We start from the raw sequence: 24,844 nt of genomic DNA, 5'->3' as shown, positions 1-24,844 counted from the left end.
AGAGGGGTTGAAAGGGGATTGGGCTCTGGGCTTCTTGCTCAGCCTGGATGAAGCTGGTTTCTGAGGGGACACAGAGAGGACTCGCAGCACCTGGAAACTGGGCTAGAGGTGCACATCCTTCACTGACTCAGGGGGTGGGGGTGCCGAGCCCCCCAGATGGACACATCTCGAAAGAGGACCTAAAAGGAGAAACTCAAGCTTGAAGTTTCTGAAAAGCAGCATCATCTTTCTCTTCTAGCACTCATCCCTCCTCTATTTTGCTCTCTCTCTCTCTCTCTCATTCTCTCTCTCTCTCTCGTTCTCTCTTTCTCTCTCTCTCTCTTTCTCTCTCTCTCTCTCTCTCTCTCTCTCTCTCTCTCTCACACACACACACACACACACACACACACACACACACACACACACACACTTTCTCGAGACCCCTGAGGTCAGATCTGGGCAGCTGCCTGCTCTCCTGCCTGAGGTCCCCCTGCATGGGGCTGGTGGCCATCACACATTGGTGTGCTGGGACCCTCTGGGCGTGATGCTGCGTCGGTGGCTGTGGGCAGAGGGTGCAGAGCTGGGGGCCCTGCTACTCCCGCTCCCTCGCCTGCCACCCTGACTCCGCAGGGCCTGCTCGTCCGCAAGCCTCAGTTTCTCGTGCTCCTCTTTCAGGAAAAAGTCCACTAGCAGGCTCTTCTCCTTCTTGATCTGGTCGCTGATGTCCGTGGGGATGTCTGGGATCATCCAGTCCACGAGGACACTCAGGAACATGACGAGGTTCTACAGGGAAGTGAGGGGCAGGGAAGTGAGACTCACCCAGTGGGCACCCACCCTGACTTCCTTCCATGACCCGATCCCTCATGGGGTCTGCAGAGGGTGGCCTCAGCCAGCAGCTAACTGTCCCCCAAGTCCCCATGGGGAGAAGGTGGAAGACCATCCTTCCCTCCAGAGCTGCCATGAGGAGTAAACCAGTCGTGTCCCAGTGAGCCAGGTTCCCAAGGGCCGGCTGCTGCCTTTCTTGTTTTGTTGCTTTATTTGCCACCAGGGTTTCTCTGGGATTTCATGTCTACATGATTCTACCACTCCCAGAAGAATTTTTTTTCCAGATAAGAGGGTGAGAAAGGAGGAAAAGGAGAGACGTGGCAGCACTGCTCCACCACTCGTGAAGCTTCCTCTGCGTGTAGTGCACCCACATGGTGACGGGGGACTCAAGCCCGAGTCCTTGCTCTTGACAGAGCATACACTCTAGTGGGTGAGCCATCCCCCACTGTCTACTGCTTCTGACCCTCCTTCCTTCCATCCCAGACCCTGCTTCCTGCTCACATAGCCTCTAGGCCCACATGTTGTACAATCTTCTGGGAAGTGTCCTGTTGTATGCTTTACATTGGGTTCTAGTTCTCCCCCGCCAAGAGAATTGGATCAGTCCTGTTAGTTTCGCGGGCCTGCTTGGCCCCGCCCTGAGGAACCCCGAGAGAGGGTTCCAAAGTGCGAGAGTTTCAGAGTTCGAGAGTAAGAGAGAGTTCCTGAGTTCCAGAGTAGGAGAGAGTGCTTGCGTCGCCGCAAAGAGACAGCAGAGTTCTGTTTGGTGATTAGTTTGGTTTAGTTTATGAATCGTTGTTCCTGAATAAAGAAATAACAGCTTCGCTGCCCAGCTGTATGTCTCCGCATCTATGTTACCCACCTGTGAAGCTAGCCCAGCCGGCTAGAAATTTTAACAACAGTGTCCATGGCACCCTCTGGTTTTCCCCACCTGGATGCTGACCCCTATAACCCTGCCCCCACCCCTGCCCTGTCCTCTACTTGAGAAACAAGCTTTTTAAGTCCATTCTGGCTTTCAGCTGCCCCTCCCCACCCCCTACCCCTTATCCCTCAGTCACTGTCTCCTGGGGATCCCCACCTCTCTGGTCCCACTGTCTGTCTGGTCAGAGTCTCCAACTCTGATTGGTCAGTTGGAAGTTTTCTGCACATTTACTTTTGCTTGCTTTTGCTTTGTTCTTTTGTTTATGTGTTTGGTTTTTTGCCAGGGCACTGCTCATTTCTGGCTTCTGGTGGTTCAGGGGATTGAACATGAGATTTTTGAGGCCTCAGATATGAAGGTCTGTTTGCAGAGTCATGATGTTGCTTCCCCAGCCCCTCATAATTGTCACTGCCCCCCCCCCCCAGCCATCTCCCTGCTTTTGTGAACATAGGTTGGGCACCATGACCTTTCCTGGGAACACTTCCTGTGTCATTCCCCCCCCCCATCTACTCCCCTAAACCCCCATGCACTGCTTATCTACCCATCACCCTCTCCCCCTATGGTGGTCTTGCTGCTTGTCAGTACATGCTTTTTGGTCTTCTCCCTGTTGGGGGAGGAGGGCAGAGACCGGGCCCAGAGGGTGATGACCAGAGCATTCCTGTCTTCTATGCCCCATAACTCCTCTCACCCCCAACTCAATCCTGAGCCCCCATGCTCTAAGGGGTGCAGGGGGAGATGCTGGGAACCTACTGCCCCCAGGACTCTGGAGGGACTCCATCAGGACAGCTAACGGCTACTCCTTGTGTGAGAGCAGGTAACATACGACACATGGTGATGTGAGGAGACAGACTCCTAAGGGGACAGTTGAGCCAGGTTTCAGATCTCTGGCATGTTGGCCAGCACTGTAAAGGAAGAATGACCACTTCCTCTCCTTCAGCTGAAAGCCTAGCCGATGGGTTCCTTCATTCCCTGGCTGGGGTCTGGAGGCAGGATACCTTAGAGTCCCCCAGAGATTTGCCACTGAGAATACAAAAGCTGTGGAGAGTCTCAGGACAGGCTAGCAGGACCTGGGATGACAATGGGAGTCCTAGTCACTAAGAGAATCTGAGGGGGCAGGCAACTGGAACCGAGGTTATTGTGGGAGATAGGAATCACCAACTTGAGTTTGCTGTTCAGTGGGGGACTTGGTGACTCTGGAGACTTCCTGGACAGATATCTTGGGGCCCAGTCCACACTGACAAAGGAGTGAGAGGGATGCTGGGGAAAGGATCTAAACTCGAGCCCTTTCAAGGTCTCCAGGGGCCGGTGGATGGGAGGCTATGTGTCTACACTGGGGCTGAGACTCTGGTCTCTTATCCACCCTGCACCTCTCTGCACAGCTGTCTTGTGGCCTGATGGAGCCTGTCTTCTTCTGCAATGCCCAGCAGCTATGGGGAGCCCTCTGCAGGGCCCAGGGTCACCTGCTTCTGCACATTTGTCCCCCAGGGTCAGGGCAACCCATACAGGTAGGGCAGGCGAGGAGGCCTTTCATCCTACAGCCTGGAGGTCAGCTGGCCTGTGCTGACCTTGGGGACTCACCTGAAAGATGATGACGAAAGCCAGTCTGGCAGACAGGACGGACCAGTACTGCTTGGAGAACTCATATGGGTTGGGGGCCCATGGTGGCTCTCGGTAATCCTTAAACCTGAGCAGAAAGGAATGCAGTGTTGAGATTGGGGAGGGGGGTTTGGAATTTCTCTGGGTGAAACCTCCAGGGTCTGAGCAGCAAGCAAAGTCCTGCAAACACATGATCAGGGACAAAAAGAAACAAGGGAAAGGGAAGGGAAAAGGGAGAGCAGGACAGTGAAACAATAACCAGTTAAGTACACATTGTCATGTGCAAGGATCCAGGTTCAAACCCCCACTCCCCACCTGCAGGGGGGAAGCTTTATGAGCAGTGAAGCAAGTCTGCAGGTGTCTTTGTCTTTCTTTATCTCTTTTTCCTTCTCAGTTTCTCCCTGTTTCTATTCAACAAATAAATAAATAGAGGGAGGAAGGAAGGGCAGAATAAAGACTAAGGTCAGCCTAGAAATAACTTTTATTACTCTCTTTCCAACATTCACCTACACTTCTTCTAGAAGATTCCAGGAGAAAAGTGAGTCTGTCTTGATTCCCACCAGCCTGCCTAATGACAGATGGGAAGGGCAACCCCCCAGACATCTCAGCTGTTATCAGAAGTCCTGGGACTCAGTGAAGAGCAGGTACCTGAAGACCACCCTGGGCTGCCCCTAAGAGGGGAGGGGCTGCTCTCTGGTTGCAGCCACTTCCCTGCAGCTTCTGACCTGGCAGAAGGTGGAGCAGTGGATCTGGGGACCTGCTCTCAGTGAAAACCAAGCAGGCCCTGGGCTAGGGGAGCGGGAGGGGATGACACTAGGCCACCCCCTGGCCTGCAGGGACTGCTGAAGGGAAGCCAGGATGGGCAAAGGAGATCTGGATTGACAAGGTTCGAGTGTGAATCACCCAGCAAGGAGCTCTTCTGGAAGTTTCTCCATCAAGTCTTTGGGACAGCCTGCGCAGGAGGAAAAAAAGAAAGTGAACCACCTGGGCAGGGCAGGAGTCCAGGTGAGGAACTGCATCAGAGTCAGCCTAGGTGTGCCTGCTGTGGTTACAGGGCACCTGTCCACAGTTGAAGCCTGGGTGGGGTTTCAGAGATGGGTGTGCTCTGGCCCCTCCCCTGCCCCAGAGAACTAGCTGATAGGAAAGCTGCCTCTTAAAGCAGGGAGGCCATCCAGTCACTCTGGGAGAAGTGTGGGTAAGATGAGAAAAAAGCAAGAGGCTTTGAAAAGACACAACAGGCTTTGAAAAGACACAGCAATCAAGCTGGTGGCAGAGAGCAGAGAAGCAAGCAAGGCCTGGACTTGACAGAGATGACTTGGGCTGGGAGGGAGGCTGGGGGCTCCCCCCTCTCCAAAAACCCCCAACCCAACCCTCTTCCAGCAGCTGAGGGCAGCTGTTGCTGGCGGGCCAGGGTGGGATCTGGATAGAAAGCAGAGCTCCCTGCAGCCCAGTACAACACCATGGGATTCACCACAGCCATCCCTGGCCACAGTAGTCACACAACCAGCTCCAGATCAGAGTGGTGGAGGGCACAGTGGGAGAGGTATCTCTGTGGGGGAGGGCACCCAGATGCCACCACCCTCCTAGGACCCAGGGTAAAAGAGTCTTCTCCAGCCCTTGGCCTGAGGTTTCCCTCCCTCTCCAGCATGAATGGGGAGGGAACAGCTGCTTATGGCCCTCATGTGAGAGCCCCTGCCCACCCCTGAGCTCTACACCCAGGAAAGAATCCGTGCCTAATTGAGCGCTGGTCCTATCTCTGCCTCTCACTCCCTGCGGTCAGTGGCCCTGCCTGAATATCCCAAACATGTTTTGAATCTAATGAGGGTGTATCCACCATCTCTTGGAAGATCTGGGGGGAGATACGTACCAACAGCCCCACATGGGGAGCTCCTCCCTCTGAGCGCCTGGGCTGGGGCCTGCTCAGGAGAGAAAGGGGAGCCAGCTGGGTGCAGGAAGCATCAGCAAGCACACATTGGATGGAGCTCACCTCCATGGACATCCTCGCTCCAATGCTGACCTTTCAACACTGTGGTCTAGGTCTGGGAAGTAGCTCACCTGGAAAGAGCGCTACTCTGCCATGTGCATGAGGCAGGTTGGAGCCTGGCCCCCACAACAGTAAAGGACAGTTCTATGCTGTGGTGTCTACCTCTCCCGTCTTTTAATTGCCACAGCAGTTATTGCTGGGACTTAGAGCTGACACTATGCATTCCCCACTACCAGTGGCCATTTGTTCCTTTTTTTTTTCCTTCTATTTATTGGACACGACAAAGAGAAACTGAGAGGGGAGGGAGAGAGAAAAATGCCTGCAGACCTGCTTCAACACTTGTGAAGCTTCCCCCCTACAAGTGAGTAGTGGGGACCCGAACCTGGGTGCATCACTGCCTAATCTTTAGAGCTCTCTCTCTTTCTCTCCTCTCTCTTTCTCTCCTCCTCTCTCCCCCCCCCCTGTTTCTATCTACAAATTAAAAAAAAGAAACTGTGACCTGCAGTAGAAATAAAAGGTCCGTGACATGGGTGAAGACATCTGGGTGTATCACTGAAATAAAGAATTACACAATACTTAGTCCTACCGTGTGCAATGTACAGATATTTTCCTATTCTCTTCTATTTCAATTTTTATTCTATCCTATCCTCTATCTTAAAAATGCTGACCATAACCCAGTAAAGTGATTTCATAACCCACTTAATGAACCATGACTCACAGTTTGAAAAACACTGATTCCAGTAAGCCCAGGCCATAAGGTAAATGACTCCCTGTTTACATTCCAATATCAGCTTGATTTCATAATTAAAAAATAATCATCCTAAGAAGCAAGGCTTATCCAATATTTTCACAGACTCTGGGGGAGATGTTAAGTAAAGAAGGCTCTAATCTACTTTAATACTAGGAATGTCCACACAAGTCCGGGTGGTAAAGGGCTTAAATGAATCTGTCATTGTGAGAATAACAGGAGTAAGGCCAGGTTTGGGGCATCCACTTGAGTGCACAATTACCATGCACAAGGACCCATGATCCAGACACTGCTCTCCACCTGCAGGTGGACACTTCATGAGCTGCATGGTGCCCCACTTTCTCCCCCACTCCTTCCTTCCCTCCCTTCCTCTCATCCTCTCCACCCCATCTCATTTTCTCTCTGTCCTATCAAGTTTAAATAGAAAAAAAAAAAGAGGAAAAAATGGCTGCTGGGAGGTGTGGATTTATAATGTAGGCACTGAGCCTCAGCCATAACCTTGGTGGCATTAAATATATATATGGAAGCAACTGCTCATGTCACTATATAAGATACAGCTCTATGTAAATACCATTAAGTGGCATAAATCATGATAAGGTCTTGTATGAGACAGCAAGTCCTAACCATGGAATTTTCAAGGTAAACCAAATTCCCTAATAACTTGGTTACAACAATAATTATCTATTCCCTTCTTTAACTTTAAGACAGGAGGAACCCTCCCCATTCTCTATAAAACCCATACTTTCCAGTCTTGGAAACTCCAGGACATGGCTTGTCTCCCTGCATACAATTTGATACTGCATCTGCTGAGCCCAACCAAATCAAAGCAACAAGCACCACCTCAACATGTTTCACTTCGGATTGTGTCCAGAGACACCAGGCGTGCGTGGAATGTCAACCCTTCAGCTCCAGCACTCTGGTGAGACCGTTCCTAACTCATAGGACTCCTCAATTCCATATCAGGTTGGGCACCTCCTAACAAAGCTGCATGAACCTAGATATAGATCAGGGTCCATGATACAAAACACATGTGCACATGAACCCATAAATTAGGGGAAAATGTACACCTTAAAGCAAACACACGCAATAGTTTGCAGTGACCCAAAACAGCAAGCATGTAGAAAAACCTAAAAAAAACCAACAACAACAACAACAACAAAATAAACACCACAAAATGATACTTATATACCCTTCCCATATTTGGGAGCTATTCTAGCTTTCTAGTCCTATTTCCAACTCTGATACCATCTCCCCAGACAATACCTTTGGTCCACCCACATGTTAACTGTCATGCTCAAGCACAAACTAGTAAAGCTATGGGCCTCTTAGAATATACCTAAAATAGACCTATTAGCTTTTTCCAAAATGGAGATTCCAAAACTCATCTGCTGTATTCTTGTCTTTAGATTCCTATTAAACAATTTGTTCTACTTTTATTTTAATGCTTTTCCAGCCACCAAGTTGCAGATACTACCATGATGACAAACTGACTTGCCCAGAGGATCTCACCACTATACCCTGGAGCCCCACTTTTACAGACCCCTGCCCTACTAGGGAAAGATAGGGACAGGCTTGAAGTATGGATTAACCTGCCAGTGCCCATGTTCAGTGGAGAAACTATTACAGAAGCCAGACCTTCCCCCTTCTTCACCCCATAATGACCCTGGGTCCATGCTCCCAGAGGGATAAAGAATAGGAAAGTTTTCAAGGGAGGGGATAGGATACAGAACTCTGGTGGTGAGACTTGTGTGGAAGCGTACCACTCTTATCCTATGGTCTTGTTGATATTTTTTTATTTTATAAATAAATCAATAACAATAAAAAAGATTTTAAAAGGGGAGGAATCATAGGAATGTGACTGAGAAGAAAGTCTTAATCTTTTTTTTTACACACACACACACACACACACACACAGAATTACTTTTAGAGTTAAAAGTTTCATCATTTCAAAAGGAAAAGATGCAATTAATAGCAACATTAACTTTTTTTTTTTTTTGCCACCAGTATTATTATCTCTGGAACTTGGTGCCTGCACAACAAATCCACTGCTCCTGGTAGCTTTTCTCTCTTCTCTCTGTTTGTTTCTCCTCTTTTATTTGCTAGGACAGAGAGAAATTGAGAGAGGAGGGAAAAATAAAGGTGAGAGACAGAGAGAAACCTCCAGAAAGCTTCCCTCTTGCAGCTAGGAACCAGGGACTTGAACCTGGGTCCTCACTACACTAAAGGAAGCTTTGATGCTGTGGTCTCTTTCTAACTCTCTGTCTCTATCTCTTTCTAGAAAGGGAACAGAGAGCTGCTCAGCTCTGACATATGATGGTGGGAAGGGCTGAACCTTAGATTTCTGGGGACACAGCTGTACAAGTCTGCTGCACTACTGCTGAGAAATCTCCCTTTCCGGGTAGCATTTTTCATTTAACTGTCATTTTATTGTTTTTTTTTAAATTAAGTTTTAGTTAACATTATGAATCAGTGCCTAAGTCAATTTCACAACCCTGAAGAGTGGTATGTAAAAGAAACAAATTAATAGTCTTCATGGAAATTAGCGTCATATTAACACTGCACATAATTATATTCAACATTTTAATACTGGCTGTGCTACTTAAAAACCGCCTTCAGCAAGGGAAAGGAGTCCAGGCAATTAGGAACTAATGAGAAGCCAGTTAATCCAGGGGTGGATATAATCACGAAAGACAATCCTTGGAAAAGCAGCTCACTGCCTCTGGGTTTGGGGTGGAGGAGCTGAGAGGAGGGCAGGGCTGTCCTGAAATTGGGAGGGAACCTGTTCCCTTTGAAGGCTTTCCATAGGGCCTTGGGGCATGAAAGAAGGCAGGCCTTGCAGCAAATTCTAGCAGGAGCCAACCCCAGATGCTGCTGCCTAGGCTCAGGTGGGCTGCTCAACTTCTGGACCCAGATCCTCTGCGGTATCCTGCACTGCTCTATCTGCTCCCTTTCTCTGGGACAGGAGCCCTGGGCTCAGCCCTCCTCTGGGGCCACGGTGGCCCTGTGACCCTGTCAGCCAGCTGGAAATCATGTCAGCAGAATGATGTCACAAGACTGTTTATAGGGTGGCCCTGTGTCTGGTGAGACAGTTAGGTGGCTCAGGCCAACACTGGACCCGGAATGTTGGGAATGTTGGGAATGCATCTCAAATAGGCTGCTGGAGTCTTGTCCTGACTTGTTATTTTTAAGATACCTCCATCCAAGGTGGAGCCTGAGACCTCCGTTCAATCTGGGCACATCCATTTCCAGAGGTCACTCCCAGGAAGCGAAGAAGATGGGTCATGGAGTTCCCAACACTACTTGCCAGAAAATCAGGACAAGCTGTATTACCCACCATGGAAGCAGTTTGGACACTGCCTTGGGAGCTAGCTACAGAGATGCCTCTGCTTCTTGCAGTCAAGCTCAGCTCCTCCCTCTCCCTCTCCCTCTCCCTCTCCCTCTCCCTCTCCCTCTCCCTCTCCCTCTCCCTCTCCCTCTCCCTCTCCCTCTCCCTCTCCCTCTCCCTCTCCCTCTCCCTCTCCCTCTCCCTCTCCCTCTCCTTCTTCTTCTCCCTCTCCCTTTCCCCTCTCCCTCCCAAACCTCTCTCTCTCTAGCTCTCTCTCTCTCCTTCTCTCTCTCTCTCTCTCTCTCTCTCTCTTTTTCTCTCCCTCTTATTTATAAAAAGGAAACACTAACAAAACCATAGGATAATAGGGGTACAACTCCACACAATTCCCACCACCAGAACCCCATATCCCATCCCCTCCCTTGATAGTTTTCTTATTCTTTATCCCTCTGGGAGTTTGGACTCAGGGTCATTCTGGGGTGCAGAAGGTGAAAGGTCTGGCTTTTATAATTGCTTCCCTGCTAAACATGGGCATTGACAGATTAATCCATACTCCCAGCCTGCCTCTCTCTTTCCCTAGTGGGGCAGGGTTCTGGGGAATCAGAGCTCCAGGACACATTGGTGGGGTTGGCTGTCCAGGGAAGTCTATTTGGCATCATGCTAGCATCTGGAACCTGGTGGCTAAAAAGAGAGTTAACATATAAAGCCAAATTGTTGACTAAGCATGAACCTGAAGGCTGGAATAGTGCTGATAAAGAGTTAGGAGGGAGGTCTCCATTTTTTAGATAGCGAACAGGCATATTTTAGTTATATTCCAAAGGGCCTGTGGCTATACTAGGTTTTTTTTTCTTTTTAAAAAATATTTACTTATTTATTCCTTTCTGTTGCCCTCGATGTTTTATTGTTGTAGTTACTGATGTCATCGTTGTTGGATAGGACAGAGAGAAATGGAGAAAAGAGGGGAAGACAGAGAAGGGGAGAGGAAGATAGACACCTGCAGACCTGCTTCACTGCCTGTGAAGCAACTACCCTGCAGGTGGGGAGCCGGGGGCTCAAACTGGGATCCTTATGCTGGTCCTTGCGCTTTGCACAACATGCGCTTAACCCACTGCACTACTGCCTGACTCCCTTTTTTTTTTCTTTTTTTTTTCCCCTGAGATTGAAATCTGATATGCAGGTGTGTCCAAGTTATTGTCTGGGGAGATGATGCCATGGCTGGAAAAAAGGACCAGGTTCAAGGAAAAGAGTAGCTCCTAAATATGGGAAAGGTATATAAATATTGTTGACTGCAAACCCCATTGATTTGATATGATCTGGGGCCCATATTCAGTTTAGGAGCCTGTGACCTCTGCATGGCTGTAGATCTGAACTCACATTCTGTGGTCATGAGTAGGAATGTTCCAAGCTGCCCCAATATCAGGACCTATCTTCCCCAGGTGTAGCATAGAGTAAGTTGTCCAGCCTCCCTTCAGAGGATGGAACATTCTCTACCATTGTTCATCCAAGTTGAGGGCAAGGTCCAATGGTGGCCCACAAAGGGGTCTACTTTGTTGTTCCTGATAGAGATGACCCAGTAACAACAGAGAGAATGATTTATTCGAGGTCTAGAAAATCTGTTTGGGAATCTCGGGACTCCCCAAATAGGGCTCCAGCTGATGGGGTGGCCTGATAGTGACTAAAGAATCATCATAAAAGTATACCAGTCTCTTGCCCTTATTCAGCTTTTGCAGTCCTTGCTTTGATAAGGTTAGCTTTGAAGTGAGTGAGATAACTGTAATAGGAAGTAGGTGAGGAGGGTATCTAAGTCTAAACAGACACTATTTCATTATGAATTTTATAATGACTCACTTAACACTATTGAGTACTTTTGCTTTCAGGTATATATTTTGCCTTAATTTATGGATACATGTGAGCATATGCTCTACCTCACGGGACCTGGTCTATATCTAGGTTTTGGGACTTTGTCAGGAAATGAACCATCTGGAATGGAATTAGAGAATACTATGAAAGGTCTCACCCGAGTAATGAGACTGAAGGGTTGACATTTCACACCTGACGTCTCTGGACACAGTCTCAAGTGAAGCATGCTGAGGTGGTACTCGTTGCATTGATTAGGTTAGGATCAGTGGATGCAACATCATTTGGTACAAATTGAGAGAAGAATGTTGGAAAGTGCGCCCCACCCTAGAGGTTCCAGGACTGGGGGAAATATAGGCTCTATAGAAGAAGCAGGAGGTTCCTGCTGTCTTAGGATTTAAGAAGGCAATAGTCATTGCTATAATCACATTATTTGGCAATTGGGTTAACTTTGAAATATCCCTGTTAGGATTTGCTGTATCATATACAACATCATAATAATTTATGTCCTTTGACATTATTTGTATATAGCTGTGCCACCTGGTGTTTCTGTTCTCCCTTGTCTAAGCTTTTAAGAGAGTCAACCTATCAAAGACTCAGCCTATGGTCTGTGCATTAAAATGTTTGAGACATTCAATAAATTTTCCCACTCTCATATTAATTAAATAGTGATTTATATGACTACAAATTAATAGAACTATATATAAACACCATCCTCACCACCAAAAGACTGTGCCCCATCCCATCCCCCCCACGCCCTGTGAAGCCGAACATCCACCATCATCCTGAACCCAGGGTTTTTACTTTGGTGCCCTACTCCAAATTCAGTCAAATCCTGCTTTGAGTTTCCTTTTCTGTTCTTCTTTCTCAACTTCTGTTTATGAGTGGGATCATCCCATACTCATCTTTACCTTTCTGACTTAACTCACTTAACATAATTTCTTCTAGCTCCACCCAAGATGGGTCAGAGAAGGTGGGCTCATTGTTCGTAGTATCCCAATTATTGTGTATATATACCACAGCTTTCTCAGCCACTTATCTGTTGTTGGGCACCTGGGTTGCTTCCAGGTTTTAGGTATTATGAATTGTGCTGCTATGAACATAGGAGTACACAAATCTTTTTGGTTGGATGTTATGGAGTCCTTGGGGTATATCCCCAAAAGAAGAATTACTGGGTCATATGGAAGGTCCATGTATAGCCTTGTAAGAGTTCTCCAGACTGCTCTCCACAGATGTTGGACCAATTTGCATTCCCATCAGCAGTGCAGAAGGGTTCCTGTGTCCCCACAACCTCTTCAGCATCTGTTGCTGCTGTCCATTTTGATGTATGCCATTCTCACAGGGGTGAGGTGGTATGTCAATGTTGTCTTTATTTGCATTCCTTGACAGTCAGTGACCTGGAGCAATCTTTCATGTGTTTGTTAGCCTTTTGGATCTCTTCTGTAGTGCATGTTCTGTTCATATCCTCTGCCCATTTTTGAATGGGGTCATTTGCTTTTCTGTTGCTAAGTTTGCTGAGTTCTTTGTATGTTTTGGTTACTAGTCTTTTGTCTGATGTATGGCATGTGAAGATCTTCTCCCATTCTTCAAGGGGTCTCCTTGTGTGATAGTTTCTGTGGCTGTGCAGAAGCTTTTCAATTTGATGTAGTCCCATTGATTTGTTTCTGTTTTATTCTTCCTTGCAATTGGATTTGAATCATCAAAGATGTCTTTGAGGTTTAGGTGGGAAAGTGTTCCACGAATGTTTTCACTTAAGTATTTGATAGTTTCTGGTCTAACATCCAGGTCCTTGATCCATTTGGAGTTGACATTTGTTTCTGGTGAGATAAAGTGGTTCAGTTTCATTCTTCTGTGTATTTCAACCCAGTTTCCCCAGCAGCATTTATGGAAGCCTCCTTTCTCCATTTAATACTTTGGGCCACCTTATCAAAGATTAGATGTCCATAAGTGTGGGGGTTTAGTTCTGGGCTTTCAATTCTGTTCCACTGGTCTGTGTGCATATTTTTGTTCCAGTACCAGGCTGTTTTGATGATGATGATCTTATAATATAGTTTGAGATCTGGGAGTGTGATGCCTCCATTTGTTTCTTTTCCTCAAGATTGTTTTGGTGATTCTAGGTGTTTTCTGCTTCCAGATAAATGATTATAGTTTTTGTTCTATTCTCTTAAAGAAGCTTGGTGGAACTTTGATGGGTATTGCACTATATTTGTATATGGCTCTGGAGAGAATATTCATTTTGATATTAATTCTTCCTATCCATGAACATGGGATGTCTTTCCATTTCTTGGTATCATTTTCTGTCTCCTTGAATAGTTACTAATAGTTTTCAGTATACAGGTCTTTCACTTTTTTGATCAGGCTTATTCCTAGGTATTTTATTGATTTTGCTGCAACAGCGAGTGGAAGTGATTTCTGGATGTCCTCTTCTTCAGATTTAGTGTTGGCATAAAGAAATGCCACTGATTGTTGTACATTGATTTTGTAACATGACACCTTGCTATATTGCCTAACAACTTCCAGTAATTTTCTGCTGGATTTTTTTTTTTAGGTTTTCCTATGTATACTATCATATCATCTGAAAATAGTGAGAGCTTGACTTCTTTCCATCCAATCTGTATTCCTCTGATTTCTTTTTCTTGCCTGATTTCTATGGCAAGATCTTCCAATACTATGTTGAAGAGTAATGGTGGTAATGGACAGCCCTGTCTAGTCCCTGATCTGAGGGGGAATGCTTTCAGCTTCTGACCATTAAGTATGATACTGGCTGTAGGTCTGCTGAATATGGACTCCACTATCTTGAGGAATTTCCCACCTATTCCAGTTTTTTGTAGTGTTTTGAGCATGAATGGGTGTTGGATTTTGTTAAAGGTTTTCTCTGCATCTATTGAGAAAATCATGTGGTTTTGGTTTTACTTTTATTGATGTGGTGAATGACATTGATTGACTTACATATGTTGAACCAGGCTTACATTCCTGGGATAAATCCCACTTGGTCATGATGAACAATCTTTTTGATATACTGCTATATCTGGTTGGCCAAGATCTTGTTTAATATTTTGGCATCTATGTTCATCAGAGATATTGGTCTGTAGTTTTCCTTTTTGTGTGTGTGTCCCTATCTGCTTTTGGTATCAGGGTGATGTTGGCTTCATAGATGGTGGAAGGGAGCGTGTAGGTATTAACTGTTTCCTGAAGATTTTGTAGGATTTGTTTGTAAAGCCATCTGGTCCAGGACTTTTGTTGTTAGGAAGATTTTTAATAACTGTTTTGATTTCTTTGTCTGTGATTGGTACATTTAGGTTTTGTAGTTCTTGGTTCAGTTTTGGAAGGAAGGGCATATGTTTCTAGGAATTTTTCCATTTCTTCCAGATTCTCTAGCTTGTTGGTGTATAATTCTTCATAGAAGTTTCACGTGATTTTCTAGATTTCTGTAGTGTCAGTTGTGAGGGTTCCTCTATTATTTACAATTCTATTTATTTAAGTCTTCTCCTTTTTTTTTCTTTCTTTTTTTCTTATTTTTTAGTGAGTCTGGCTAGGGGTTTGTCAATCTTGTTTAATTTTTCAAAGAACCAACACTTGGCTTCACTGATCTTTTGTATGGTTCCTTATTTTCAATGTTGTTTATTTATGCTCTAATTTTAGTGATTTCAGTCCATATGGTTGCTTTAGGGTTCCTTTGTTCCTATTCCTCTAAGTCCTTAAGGTGTGCAGTAAGGTAGTTTATTTGAGCTTTTTCTTGTTCTCTAATGTGTGCTTGTATGCCTATGAGTTTCCCTCTCAGTACTGCTTTAGCTGTGTCTCAAATAATTTCATAGTTTGTGTCATTTTCATTTGTTTCCAGGAACATTTGAATTTCTTGCTTGAGTGCCTTTCTAACCCAGTGGTTCTTAAGCAGCATGATGCTGAGTTTCCAAATTTTGTGACTTTTAGTAATTTTCTGTTTGTTGTTGAATGTTAGCTTTACTCCACTGAATGTTAGCTTTACTCCAATGCTCTTGAAATTGTTGATACTCTCTTTGTGGCCTAACATGTGGTCTATCCTTGAGGATATGCTGTATGAATTTGAAAAGAATGTGTATTCCAGTTTTGGGGGGTGAATAACTCTGAAAATATCCAAGAGGTCTAGTCTGTCCATCTCTTCATTTAATTATCTTTTTTGTTTCTTTTTTATTTATTTTCCTTTTTGTTGCCCTTGTTGTTTTTCACTGTTGTTGTAGTTATTATTGTTCTTGTTATTAATGTCGTCATCACTGTTAGATAGGACAGAGAAATGGAGAGAGGAGGGGGAGACAGAGAGGGGGAGGGAAAGATAGATACTTGCAGACCTGCTTCACTGCCTGTGAACTGTCTCCCTGCAGGTGGGGAGCCGGGGACTCAAACCAAGATCCTTATGCTGGTCCTTGCATTTTGTGCCACGTGTACTTATCCCACTGCGCTACTTCCTGATTCCCAGCTATTTTGTTAATTCTCTGCCTCATTGATCTAAGTGTGAGAGTAGGGTGTTAGAGAGTCTCCCACTATTATTGTATTACTATTGATATATTTTTATAGTTCTTTCAGTAGATGTTTGATGTATTTAGATGGGACCTCATTGGGTGCATGGATGTTAATAACTGTTAAATCTTCTTGTTTCATTGATCGTCTAATCACTATGTAATGGCCTTGCCTATCTTTTACTACTTTATTTACTTTAAAGTCTATTGTGTCAGAAATGAGAATGGCTGTTCCTGCCTTTTTTTGTGGTCCATTAGAGTGTATGATTGTTTTCCATCCTTTCACTTTAAGTCTGTGTTTGTCTTGTTGTGTCAGGTGGGCTTCTTGCATGCAGCATATAGTTGGGTTGTGTTCTCTGATCCATCCTCCCATTCTGTGTCTTTTAATAGGTGAGTTTAATCCATTGACATTTATTGATATTATGGATTCAATGTATTGTAGTGCCATTATTCAACAATTTTTTATTTGCTCTGATATATGGCAACTATTATGGTGATGTTCTTGTTAATAAGAGGTCTTCTGGACCTCTTTCAGGGGAGTCTTGGTGATTATTGCTTCCTTTAACTGTTGCCTATCTGAGAAGGTTTTGATCCCTCCATCTAGTTTGAATGAAAGTCTAGCAGGATTTATTATCCTTGATTTAAACCCTTTTTCATTGAGGGCTCAATAAGTATTTTGAAATTCTCTTCTGGCTTTTAGAGTCTGAGTGGAGAAGTCTGCTAATAGTCTTATGGATTTTTCCCCTCTATGTGACTTTTTGTTTTTCTCTTGCAGCTTTTAGGATCCTTTCTTTAGCCTTGCTTCTTTTCATTGTGTCTATGATGTGTTTTGGTGTCTTCAGGTCTAGGTTGATTCTGTTTGGGACTCTCTGGGCCTCTTGAATCTTAATGTCCTTTCTGTTGTTTAGGGCTGGGAAATTTTCTTCTATTATTTCCTCTAGAATGTTTACTTCCCCTTCCTCTTTTTCTTCCTCTGGTAGGCCAATTATATGAAAGTTACTTCTTTTGAGATCATCCCATATGTCTCTGTTGTTGTTTCCAGTGTCTCAATTTTGTTTTTTGAGCTCTTTGAGCTCTTTTACCTCTTTCTTAGTTTTCTCTAGCTCATCCTCTGTCTGGCTAATTCTGGTTTCTGCTCCTGTTAATCTGATTTCCCTTTTCTCAGTTTCTTTCTTCAGTTCAGTTATAGTATTAGCTTGTTCTGCTAATTCGCTTTTTAGCTTGGCTATTTCAGCTTTCAGTTCTCAAATTACCTCAAGGTAGTTAGTATTTTCCTTGATGGTCTCATCTGTTGTTTCTCTAATTATGATAGCTTTTTCCTCCATAGTTGTCTTCATTTTTGTGATTATTAGGTTTACTATCGCTTGCATACTTTTCTTATCTATGGTTACTGCTGACTGATTTGGAGTTTATTCTCGGCTCTTTTCCTAATTCATTGTGGTAGTAGTTTTATTTGCTTTTGATTTAACTATATTTTAATTGATGTGGTTTGTATTCTTCTGTTCTGCCATTCTTCAGCTGTTGTGTTTGAGTACTAGCCATGCTATACTAAATACTTTTCACAAATGCAGTCACAAACTTCAGAAATTACAATAACAACAAATGAAGAAAGGACTGATGTAGTTCAATCAATACCAGTTAGCTAAACAACACCTCCCATCCTAAAAAAGAAAACAGCAAACAAAACCAAAAGAAAAAGAAAGGAAAAAAGGGAAATCAAGAGTAGACAATTATGCAAATCTACTGTCCACTGTAAGTTCTAGGGGTAGCAAGAGGAGAAAAGAAAGTAGAAAAGAGAGACACACACAGAGAGAATTCACTCTGAATCAGATTTCTTCTACAAAGTAATTCACAGACAAGTGTTAGTTAATTCAGAAGGTAAAAGAAAGCAGAAAAGAAGAAAGTTGCTCCCCTCTACCATGGAGTGACACTTAAAAGACAGGACATTTGCTTCAGGGTCTGTCAGAGGAAACACCCGCAATCTTCAAGAATGTTCCAACTTTCTAAGCCTCGGTTTCTTTTTCTAGAGTCTCGGCATTGCTGTTGTTGCTGCTGACAGAGCTGGAGCTTCATACACCACGAGGTACAGAGACAGCGAGAGATATCACAGTGCTTCCAGGGAGCTTACCAGGACCTTAAGCCTGGGACCTAAGCAGGCAAAGCAGGCCTCCTTCCAGGTAAGCAATCTCACCAGCCCCTTCACATGGCCTTTCTACATTTTCTAAGCATCCACAGTGCTCATGGTCCCTACCAGACAGAACTACAAATGACCTATTGCACTCTCTCAGGTCTTCTTGTCTCCATCCTCACCATCCCCAGAAGCAGACTGACAGCAAGGTGTACTTGTTTCCTAGTGTCTGCAGAAGACACTCAGTCTGCATTCATTCCACTCAAGTCAATCACTAGCTGTCAGTGGGTAGGAGAACAGAGGTCAAGGAGGATGCTGGAATTCTAGGTCACTGGGAGAGCTAACAGGCTCTCTTACTCTTGGCTCTTCACTCCCCCCCCCCCCCCATGACTTTACCTGCAGAACTGAACCTCTTGGTCAAACTGTGAGTTTTCGGGTGCGGTCCCCTCCTTTAGCTGGCTGACGTTGAAGAAGGAGAGGGTGTGGTTGATGAAGCCATGCAGAGTCCCATTGTGGCTGTAGGAGTACTGGTACACCAGGCGGGGGATGAAGTCCGAAGTGACAGCAATGACAAAGGCCTGTGGGCAGGACCACAGGCAGGAGGCTGGGAAGGTGGCCTGGGGCCCTGCTTGCTGAGAAGCTCCCCTCCCAAGGTCCCTGACTGGGGCTGACACAGAAGACCTCCTCCCTGAGTTCAGGAAGTGGCCACCTGGTGTGCTCATCTGTGGTATACTCAAGTTTACCCTCCTCTCAGGCTGTCAAAGGATCAGTCATAACCATGGCAGCACCAGAGCTGACTAGTGCTCAGTCTCTCTCTGCCTTGTAACATGCCACTTAATTTCAACAAGCCAGTATGTGGATACTGTTACTCTCTCCCAGGTTACAGGGAGATTATCTCAGAAGGCTAGGGAAATATAACTTCTGGTCACTTCGTTGGAATTGGTGCAAATGTTTTGCTATCAGAGTCTCTATATTGGCAGAAAAAAGGCCAAATCAAAAACTGATAAACTCTCTTTCATTAAAATACATTAATAGAATATTTTAAATATTTAAATATATATTTTAAATATTTATTTATTCCCTTTTGTTGTCCTTATTATTTTATTGTTGTAGTTATTATTGTTGTTGTTGTTGATGTCCTTGTTGTTGGATAGGACAGAGAAATGGAGAGAGGAGGGGAAGACAGAGAGGGGGAGAGAAAGAAAGACACCTGCAGACCTGCTTCACTGCCTGTGAAGCGACTCCCCTGCAAATGGGGAGGTGGGGGCTCAAACCGGGATCCTTATGCCAGTCCTTGTGCTTTGCGCCACTTGCACTTAACTCGCTGCGCTACCATCTGACTCATATATATATTATAGACACCTGCAGACCTGCTTCACTATCTGGGAAGTAATTTCCTTGCAGGTGGGGAGCCAAGGGCTCAAATTGGAATCCTTACACCGCCCCTTGCACTTTGCACCACCTGCGCTTAACTTTGCGCCACCACCCAATTCCCCTTAAATATTTATAAAAATAATTACAATAGCAATACTCACTTTGGACTATTTGGAGCTGGAGGGAGCAAAGCAGCTCTGAAATAAATGAACTGATGCAAGTACTGGTCAAGCTACACCAGGATGGAGGAAATGCCAAGAAAATGAGTGCTAGTGAAGAAGGCGTCACATAAGAGCAATGGGCAGGGATGATGAGTGGCCCTGTCTACCTGGCCCGGGAACATCAGGAATATGGTTCCATAGTCCCTTCCTTCAACTGGACCTTTAACCACTGACAGTTTTTAGCATGTCAAAAAAAAAAAATGGAAGTTTTTCTTAAAAAAATTTTTTTTTGGCATCATCTGAACTTCACTGCTCTGGGAAGGGTTTTTCAGACAGAGACTAACAGAAAGAAATAGAGAGACAAAGAGTGAAAGAGACCACAGCACTGAATCTTCCTTTGTTGTGGTGAGCGTTGGGCTTGAAGCTGGGTCACATACATGGCAAAGCAGCACAGTATCCAAATGAGCTATTTCACTGACCCATGAAGTTACTCTTTCATCTGTTTGACTTGGGAAAAGTGAGAGGGAAAACCCTGTATGATGGAGTCACATAAACCCAGCACGGGCCTCTGGCATATCTAAGCGCCCTATAAATGTCCACAGAGCAAAGCAGACGACAAGTGAGACACTGCATGCTGGACTGTTGAAGTGCTTTCTGCACAGAAAACCTTAAATCTTTTTGGCAGCTGTTTATCCCGTGCTCTGCGCCCACAATGACAGCCCTTTTAAAAAGTGCCATGTACGTACTGCTCACTCAATGTATATACGAGTGTGGATGGGCATAACCATATTTGAGAAAGAGTTCCACAGTTCTAGCCTTTCTGAGCACTTGCTCTCTGCCCTGTGGCTTAGTTTCCAGAAGGGTCCCATATGCAGATACTGTTGCTCTCTCCTACTATTATAGATCAGACAGTCTCAGAGGGCTGGAGAAATACAACTTCCTGTCATTCTGTGGCATTGGTGCAAAGTGCTTTGCCCTCAGAGCCTCTTTCCTAGCTGAGAAAAGGCCAGATCAGGGAACGATGGTTTCTCTGAATTGCATATTGTTTCTCAGCTTCGAAATGTCTGTGGATTGCCTCCATTAGATGAGAGAACAAATGAAACATATAGATCCTCTGCCATCCCTTCTACCTTCCCAGTCATTCTGCATGTTCCTGACTGGGTGCCAGGTCTCAGGCTGGCCCCCTGCTTCCCTCCCGAGGGGAAGGCAGGTGGGGTCTAGTGGGTGTGCCCAGAGTTGCCTGGTTCTTTCCCCAGAGATGGGCCAGGAGGCCCTGCTTGGGCAGAACACAGAGGCCCAAGTGGCTGCTCCTGGCAGGGGCCCAGTAGGATTTCCTTTGACACTGGGATGCGTCTGGAGAGGTAGTTAAGGAGCATGGGACAGGTAGGCCTCCCCTCCTGCCATGGCCTGGCCTGCCTCTGCAGAGTCCATAGGGATCATTAGGACTTCACACGGAAGAGGTAGAGGAACTGCCATTAGTCTCTGCAGCCCAGGCAAGGCTCCAAGTATTGTTTCTGTGTGGGGGCAAGAGACTGTGAGATCCCTGGAATTCTTTCCTCATTATTCTTGGCTCGGGAAATCTGATTTTAATTCAAGAGGCTGGGATATGCAACCCAGTGGGTAATTACCTCTCTTTCTCCTGGTGAAGTGAGCACAGGGCCTGCTCAGCTCTGGCAGGTGTGTGAGATACAGAAGGCCTATGCTCTCTCTAACTTGGGGCTTCCTGAGAAGAGGTGAGTTGGGGGGAGGTTCAGATGGGAGGACTTTGTCTTCTCTCTCTGCAGAGCCCCTCCCCGACACACATGGGATGGGTATCAGGAACGAGAGCACTTACATTGATGATGACGGAGAACTTGCCAATTCCAGACAGAATGTCAAACCAAATCCCTGTGAGACAGAAAGGAGGGTGTCATTGGTCTCCCTAAATGGCAGCCCCCACCCCTGCCCCTGGGTGTGCTGAGTGATGCTACAGGTGGGTTACGGGGTGGTGTGCTGGGGCCCCTGGGAAGAAGTTTGGTTGGAAACGAGGGGGTCACTGGAGTGTGGGGAGGGGGTGGATAATGACACTTCCTCATTATATGTATGTGTCTTTCTGTCTGTCTGTCTATCTATCTATCTGTCTATCTATCTATCTATCTATCTATCTATCTATCTATCTATCCATCTATCTATCTATACAAGAGCTATGAAGAAACAAAGCCAGTGAAAGAGACCAGAGCATTGAAGCTTGATTTAATGTAGTTGGAGCTGGGCTCAAAATTACATTGCACACATGGGAAGAAGTGCACTATCCAAATGAGCTATTTAAAAAAAATGTTTATGTATTTATTTTTTTAGGTTATTTATTTATTTATTCCCTTTTGTTGCCCTTGTTGTTTTATTGTTGTAGTTACTATTGTTGTTGTTATTGATGTCATTGTTGTTGGATAGTACAGAGAAATGGAGAGAGGAGGGGAAGACAGAGAGGGGGAGAGAAAGATAGACACCTGCAGACCTACTTCACCACCTGTGAAGCGACTCCCCTGCAGATGGGGAGCCAGAGCTCAAACTGGGATCCTTACGCTGGTCCTTGCTCTTTGTGCCATGTGTGCTTAACCCACTACGCTACCACCTGACTCCCGAGTTATTTTATTTTTATTGATTTAACTTTTTATTTGATAGGACAGAGAGAAATTAAAAGGGAAGGGTAGATAGGAGAGGGGGAGAGAGAGAGACAGAGAGAGAGAGAGAGACCTGTAGCACTCTTCCACTGTTTATGAAGCTTCCCCTCTGAAGGTGGGGACCTGGGTCCTTGTGCATGGCAATGTGTATGCTTTACCAAAAACACCACCACTTGTCCTCCAAATGAGCTATTCTACCAACCCCTATGATGAAGTGGCTTCCACAGGCCTCCCGAGGCACTAGGGACACAATGAGGACCTCAAAGGGTCCAGAAGCAACAGCTGCTCTAGTCCTGCTGATCCCCCAAGTAGTGAGAGGCTGGTGTGGGCCAACAGAGGGAGGGAAGGGGTCTTATGGGCCTTCCAGGGCCTTGGGGGGGACATGGTGAGGAGACATACCAATATCTTTGGTCCTCACAGCATCTGGTCGTCTCAGCTCCGTGACAAACTTCTTAGCATCAAGTCGCACTTCAATGACATTGTTGAGCAGGGCAAACACAGGTGCCAGAGGGAAAGAGGCCACAAAGAGGGTGACAAAGCCAAACTGGATGACTTGAGAGGGAGAGAGAAAAAAAAAACAGGTGTCAGAGGCTCACCGGGATGAAGCAGGACTCAGACCAGTTGCATCATGCTGGGTGCTTGTCTTTTCCTAATGGGGTCTCCTGGCCCTTTTCTCTGCCCCTCTGCTGTAAGTCTGTCTTCCTCAGACAACCAGGAGCAAAGCTCTTTTTTTCAGCACAGCAAGGAGACAGGAACCAGGTTCAAGCCCCTGGTCCCTACCTGTGGTGGTGGTGGGGGGAGCTTTATGTATAGTGAAGCAATGCTGCAGGCATCTCTTTCCCTGTCTTCTCATCTCTCAATTTCTCTCTATCCTATCAAACAAAAGAAGAAAGGAGGGAGGAAGACTGAAAGACCACTGGGAGCAGTGAACTCACTGTGTAGGCACTGAGCTCCAGCAAGTACTCTGCTGGCAGTAGTAAACTAAAGAGGAGGAGGGCAGGAAGAGAGGAGGAGGAGGAGAGGAAACAGCAGCAGCAAGAGGAGGATGAGGATGAAGATTAAAATGAAAATGAGAAGGAGGAACATGTTTTGCCTCTCTCCATCACCCTTCCCTCCAAGTACTAATCTTGGTCTTGTCATTTAGAAGCAAACACACTTTTTCAGCCAAGGATCAGATCAGAGAACAGGTATCTTTCAACTTGCAGGTTATATGGCCTTGTCACATAACTGAACTCTGCCCTGGTCAACTAAATCCAGGAATCCATACATGAACCCAGTGAATCCATACATAAACTGTTGAGAAGTGGGCTCCACTACATCCCAATAAAACTTTATTTACAAGGCAATGAGACCAGCTGATAGGGTTGGTCCATGGTCCACAGTTAGCCAACCCTTGATGTGACTTACAAATTCATCCACCAAATTTGACCTCTTCTGCATAAAGCTAGTGCAGAAGTCATTTCGTTTGGTGTCTGATATGTTAATGTCTTATTTTTAAATAATATTATCTGTTCACAGTAATATAAACAGAGTTTTATGAAATTATACAATTTCAGGGGAATAGCAAAAAATATAGAGTTAACCTCAATGTCCATGCTCAGATGATTTGACAACAAAAGTCATGGGGTATACACTCCATGGAATGTGTATACTACTCTGCAGTAAGAAAATATATTGTGTCCTAGGGACACAATGGGTGGAACTGGAGGTGATTATGCTTAGATAAGGAAAGAGGACTGACACTCACTGAAAGAAAGAAAGGCAGGCAGGCAGGAAGGAAGGAAGGAGGGAAGAAAAAACCAGAAGCAAGCAATCTGTTTCTAAGACTTTGTGAGAACTATGGTGGTTATCTTTGGGAGATGGGAAGGTGAGGACACAGAGCTTTAGTGGTGGGTGTATTGTGGAACTATTCCCTATAATCTTACAATCTGATAACCTACTATTCATCACGAAAAACAAATGGAGAAGAAAGGGGTTATGGGATAAAGAGTCAAGGGAATACGACTCTGCAGTTAACAGACTTGATATTGTATCATTCAGGTCAGAATGGATGGAAATGGAGGTGATTATGCTAAGTGAAATAATAAGTGAAAGACAACTATCAGATGGTTTCATTCATCTGTGGAATATAAACAACTAAAGCAAATGATAACAACAACCCAACTGTTTTTGAGGCACTGTGAGTAGTTACTAAAGGAAAGGGAACACAGGGACTTGGGTAATAGGTGATGTGAGTTACATACATACACACACACACACACATACACACACACACACACACACACACACACACACACACACACGGGTGTGAAACAGTGCCCCCATTCAGCAACCTACTCATTTGTCACACTTCACTAACACCAGGCACTATGCCAAGTGCTTCAGGAGACAAAAGTCTAGTCCTGCCTTCAAGGATCAGGTGGAGGGGAACGGAAGATGGCCAGGTGTGATGTGCGACAGGGCAGGAAGAAGAATGTGCCAGAAGCAGCAGAGGCCCGAAGAGGGCAGGGAAGGCTTCTCCAGGGTGGGCTGGGCGTGAGGATTGTCTTCCCCAGAACAGCTAAGCTCCATCTTGAAAGATGGGCTGGTTCTTCCAGGGAGAGTGAATGAAAGAAAACATTGTAGGCCACCAGGAGAGTGTGGGCCAAAGTGCAGAGAGTGGCCTGTTCAGGTCAGACAAGGTGACTGAAAGGAGTCCAGGCCGTCATCATCCCCCGTCTGGCCAACTGCAGCCACCTCCAAACTGGGGTCCCTGTCGCCAGTGTCCCTGGACCTCTAGAGTCCATTCAATTGAAGAC

The 24,844-nt window shown here is 45.5% G+C and overlaps 1 protein-coding gene across 1 annotated transcript in view; it reads right to left on the bottom strand.

The window, feature by feature from the left end:
- Positions 1 to 476: 476 nt before the first annotated feature.
- ANO2 (anoctamin 2) overlaps positions 477 to 24,844 on the bottom strand; it is a 365,356-nt gene continuing 340,988 nt past the window's right edge. The window contains exons 21-25 of the mRNA XM_060190229.1: positions 22,446 to 22,598; positions 21,221 to 21,273; positions 18,248 to 18,429; positions 3,299 to 3,404; positions 477 to 762 (exon numbers count right to left, since the gene is read on the bottom strand). Of these exons, the coding sequence (XP_060046212.1) occupies positions 490 to 762; positions 3,299 to 3,404; positions 18,248 to 18,429; positions 21,221 to 21,273; positions 22,446 to 22,598 (767 nt within the window). The 3' untranslated portion in view covers positions 477 to 489. The remainder of the gene's footprint in view (positions 763 to 3,298; positions 3,405 to 18,247; positions 18,430 to 21,220; positions 21,274 to 22,445; positions 22,599 to 24,844) is intronic.

The sequence above is a fragment of the Erinaceus europaeus genome, chromosome 4, assembly GCF_950295315.1.
Source record: "Erinaceus europaeus chromosome 4, mEriEur2.1, whole genome shotgun sequence".
Taxonomy (NCBI): Eukaryota; Metazoa; Chordata; class Mammalia; order Eulipotyphla; family Erinaceidae; genus Erinaceus; species Erinaceus europaeus.
The sequence above is the reverse complement of the archived record's forward strand: the minus strand, read 5'-3'. Positions and strand labels throughout refer to the sequence as shown.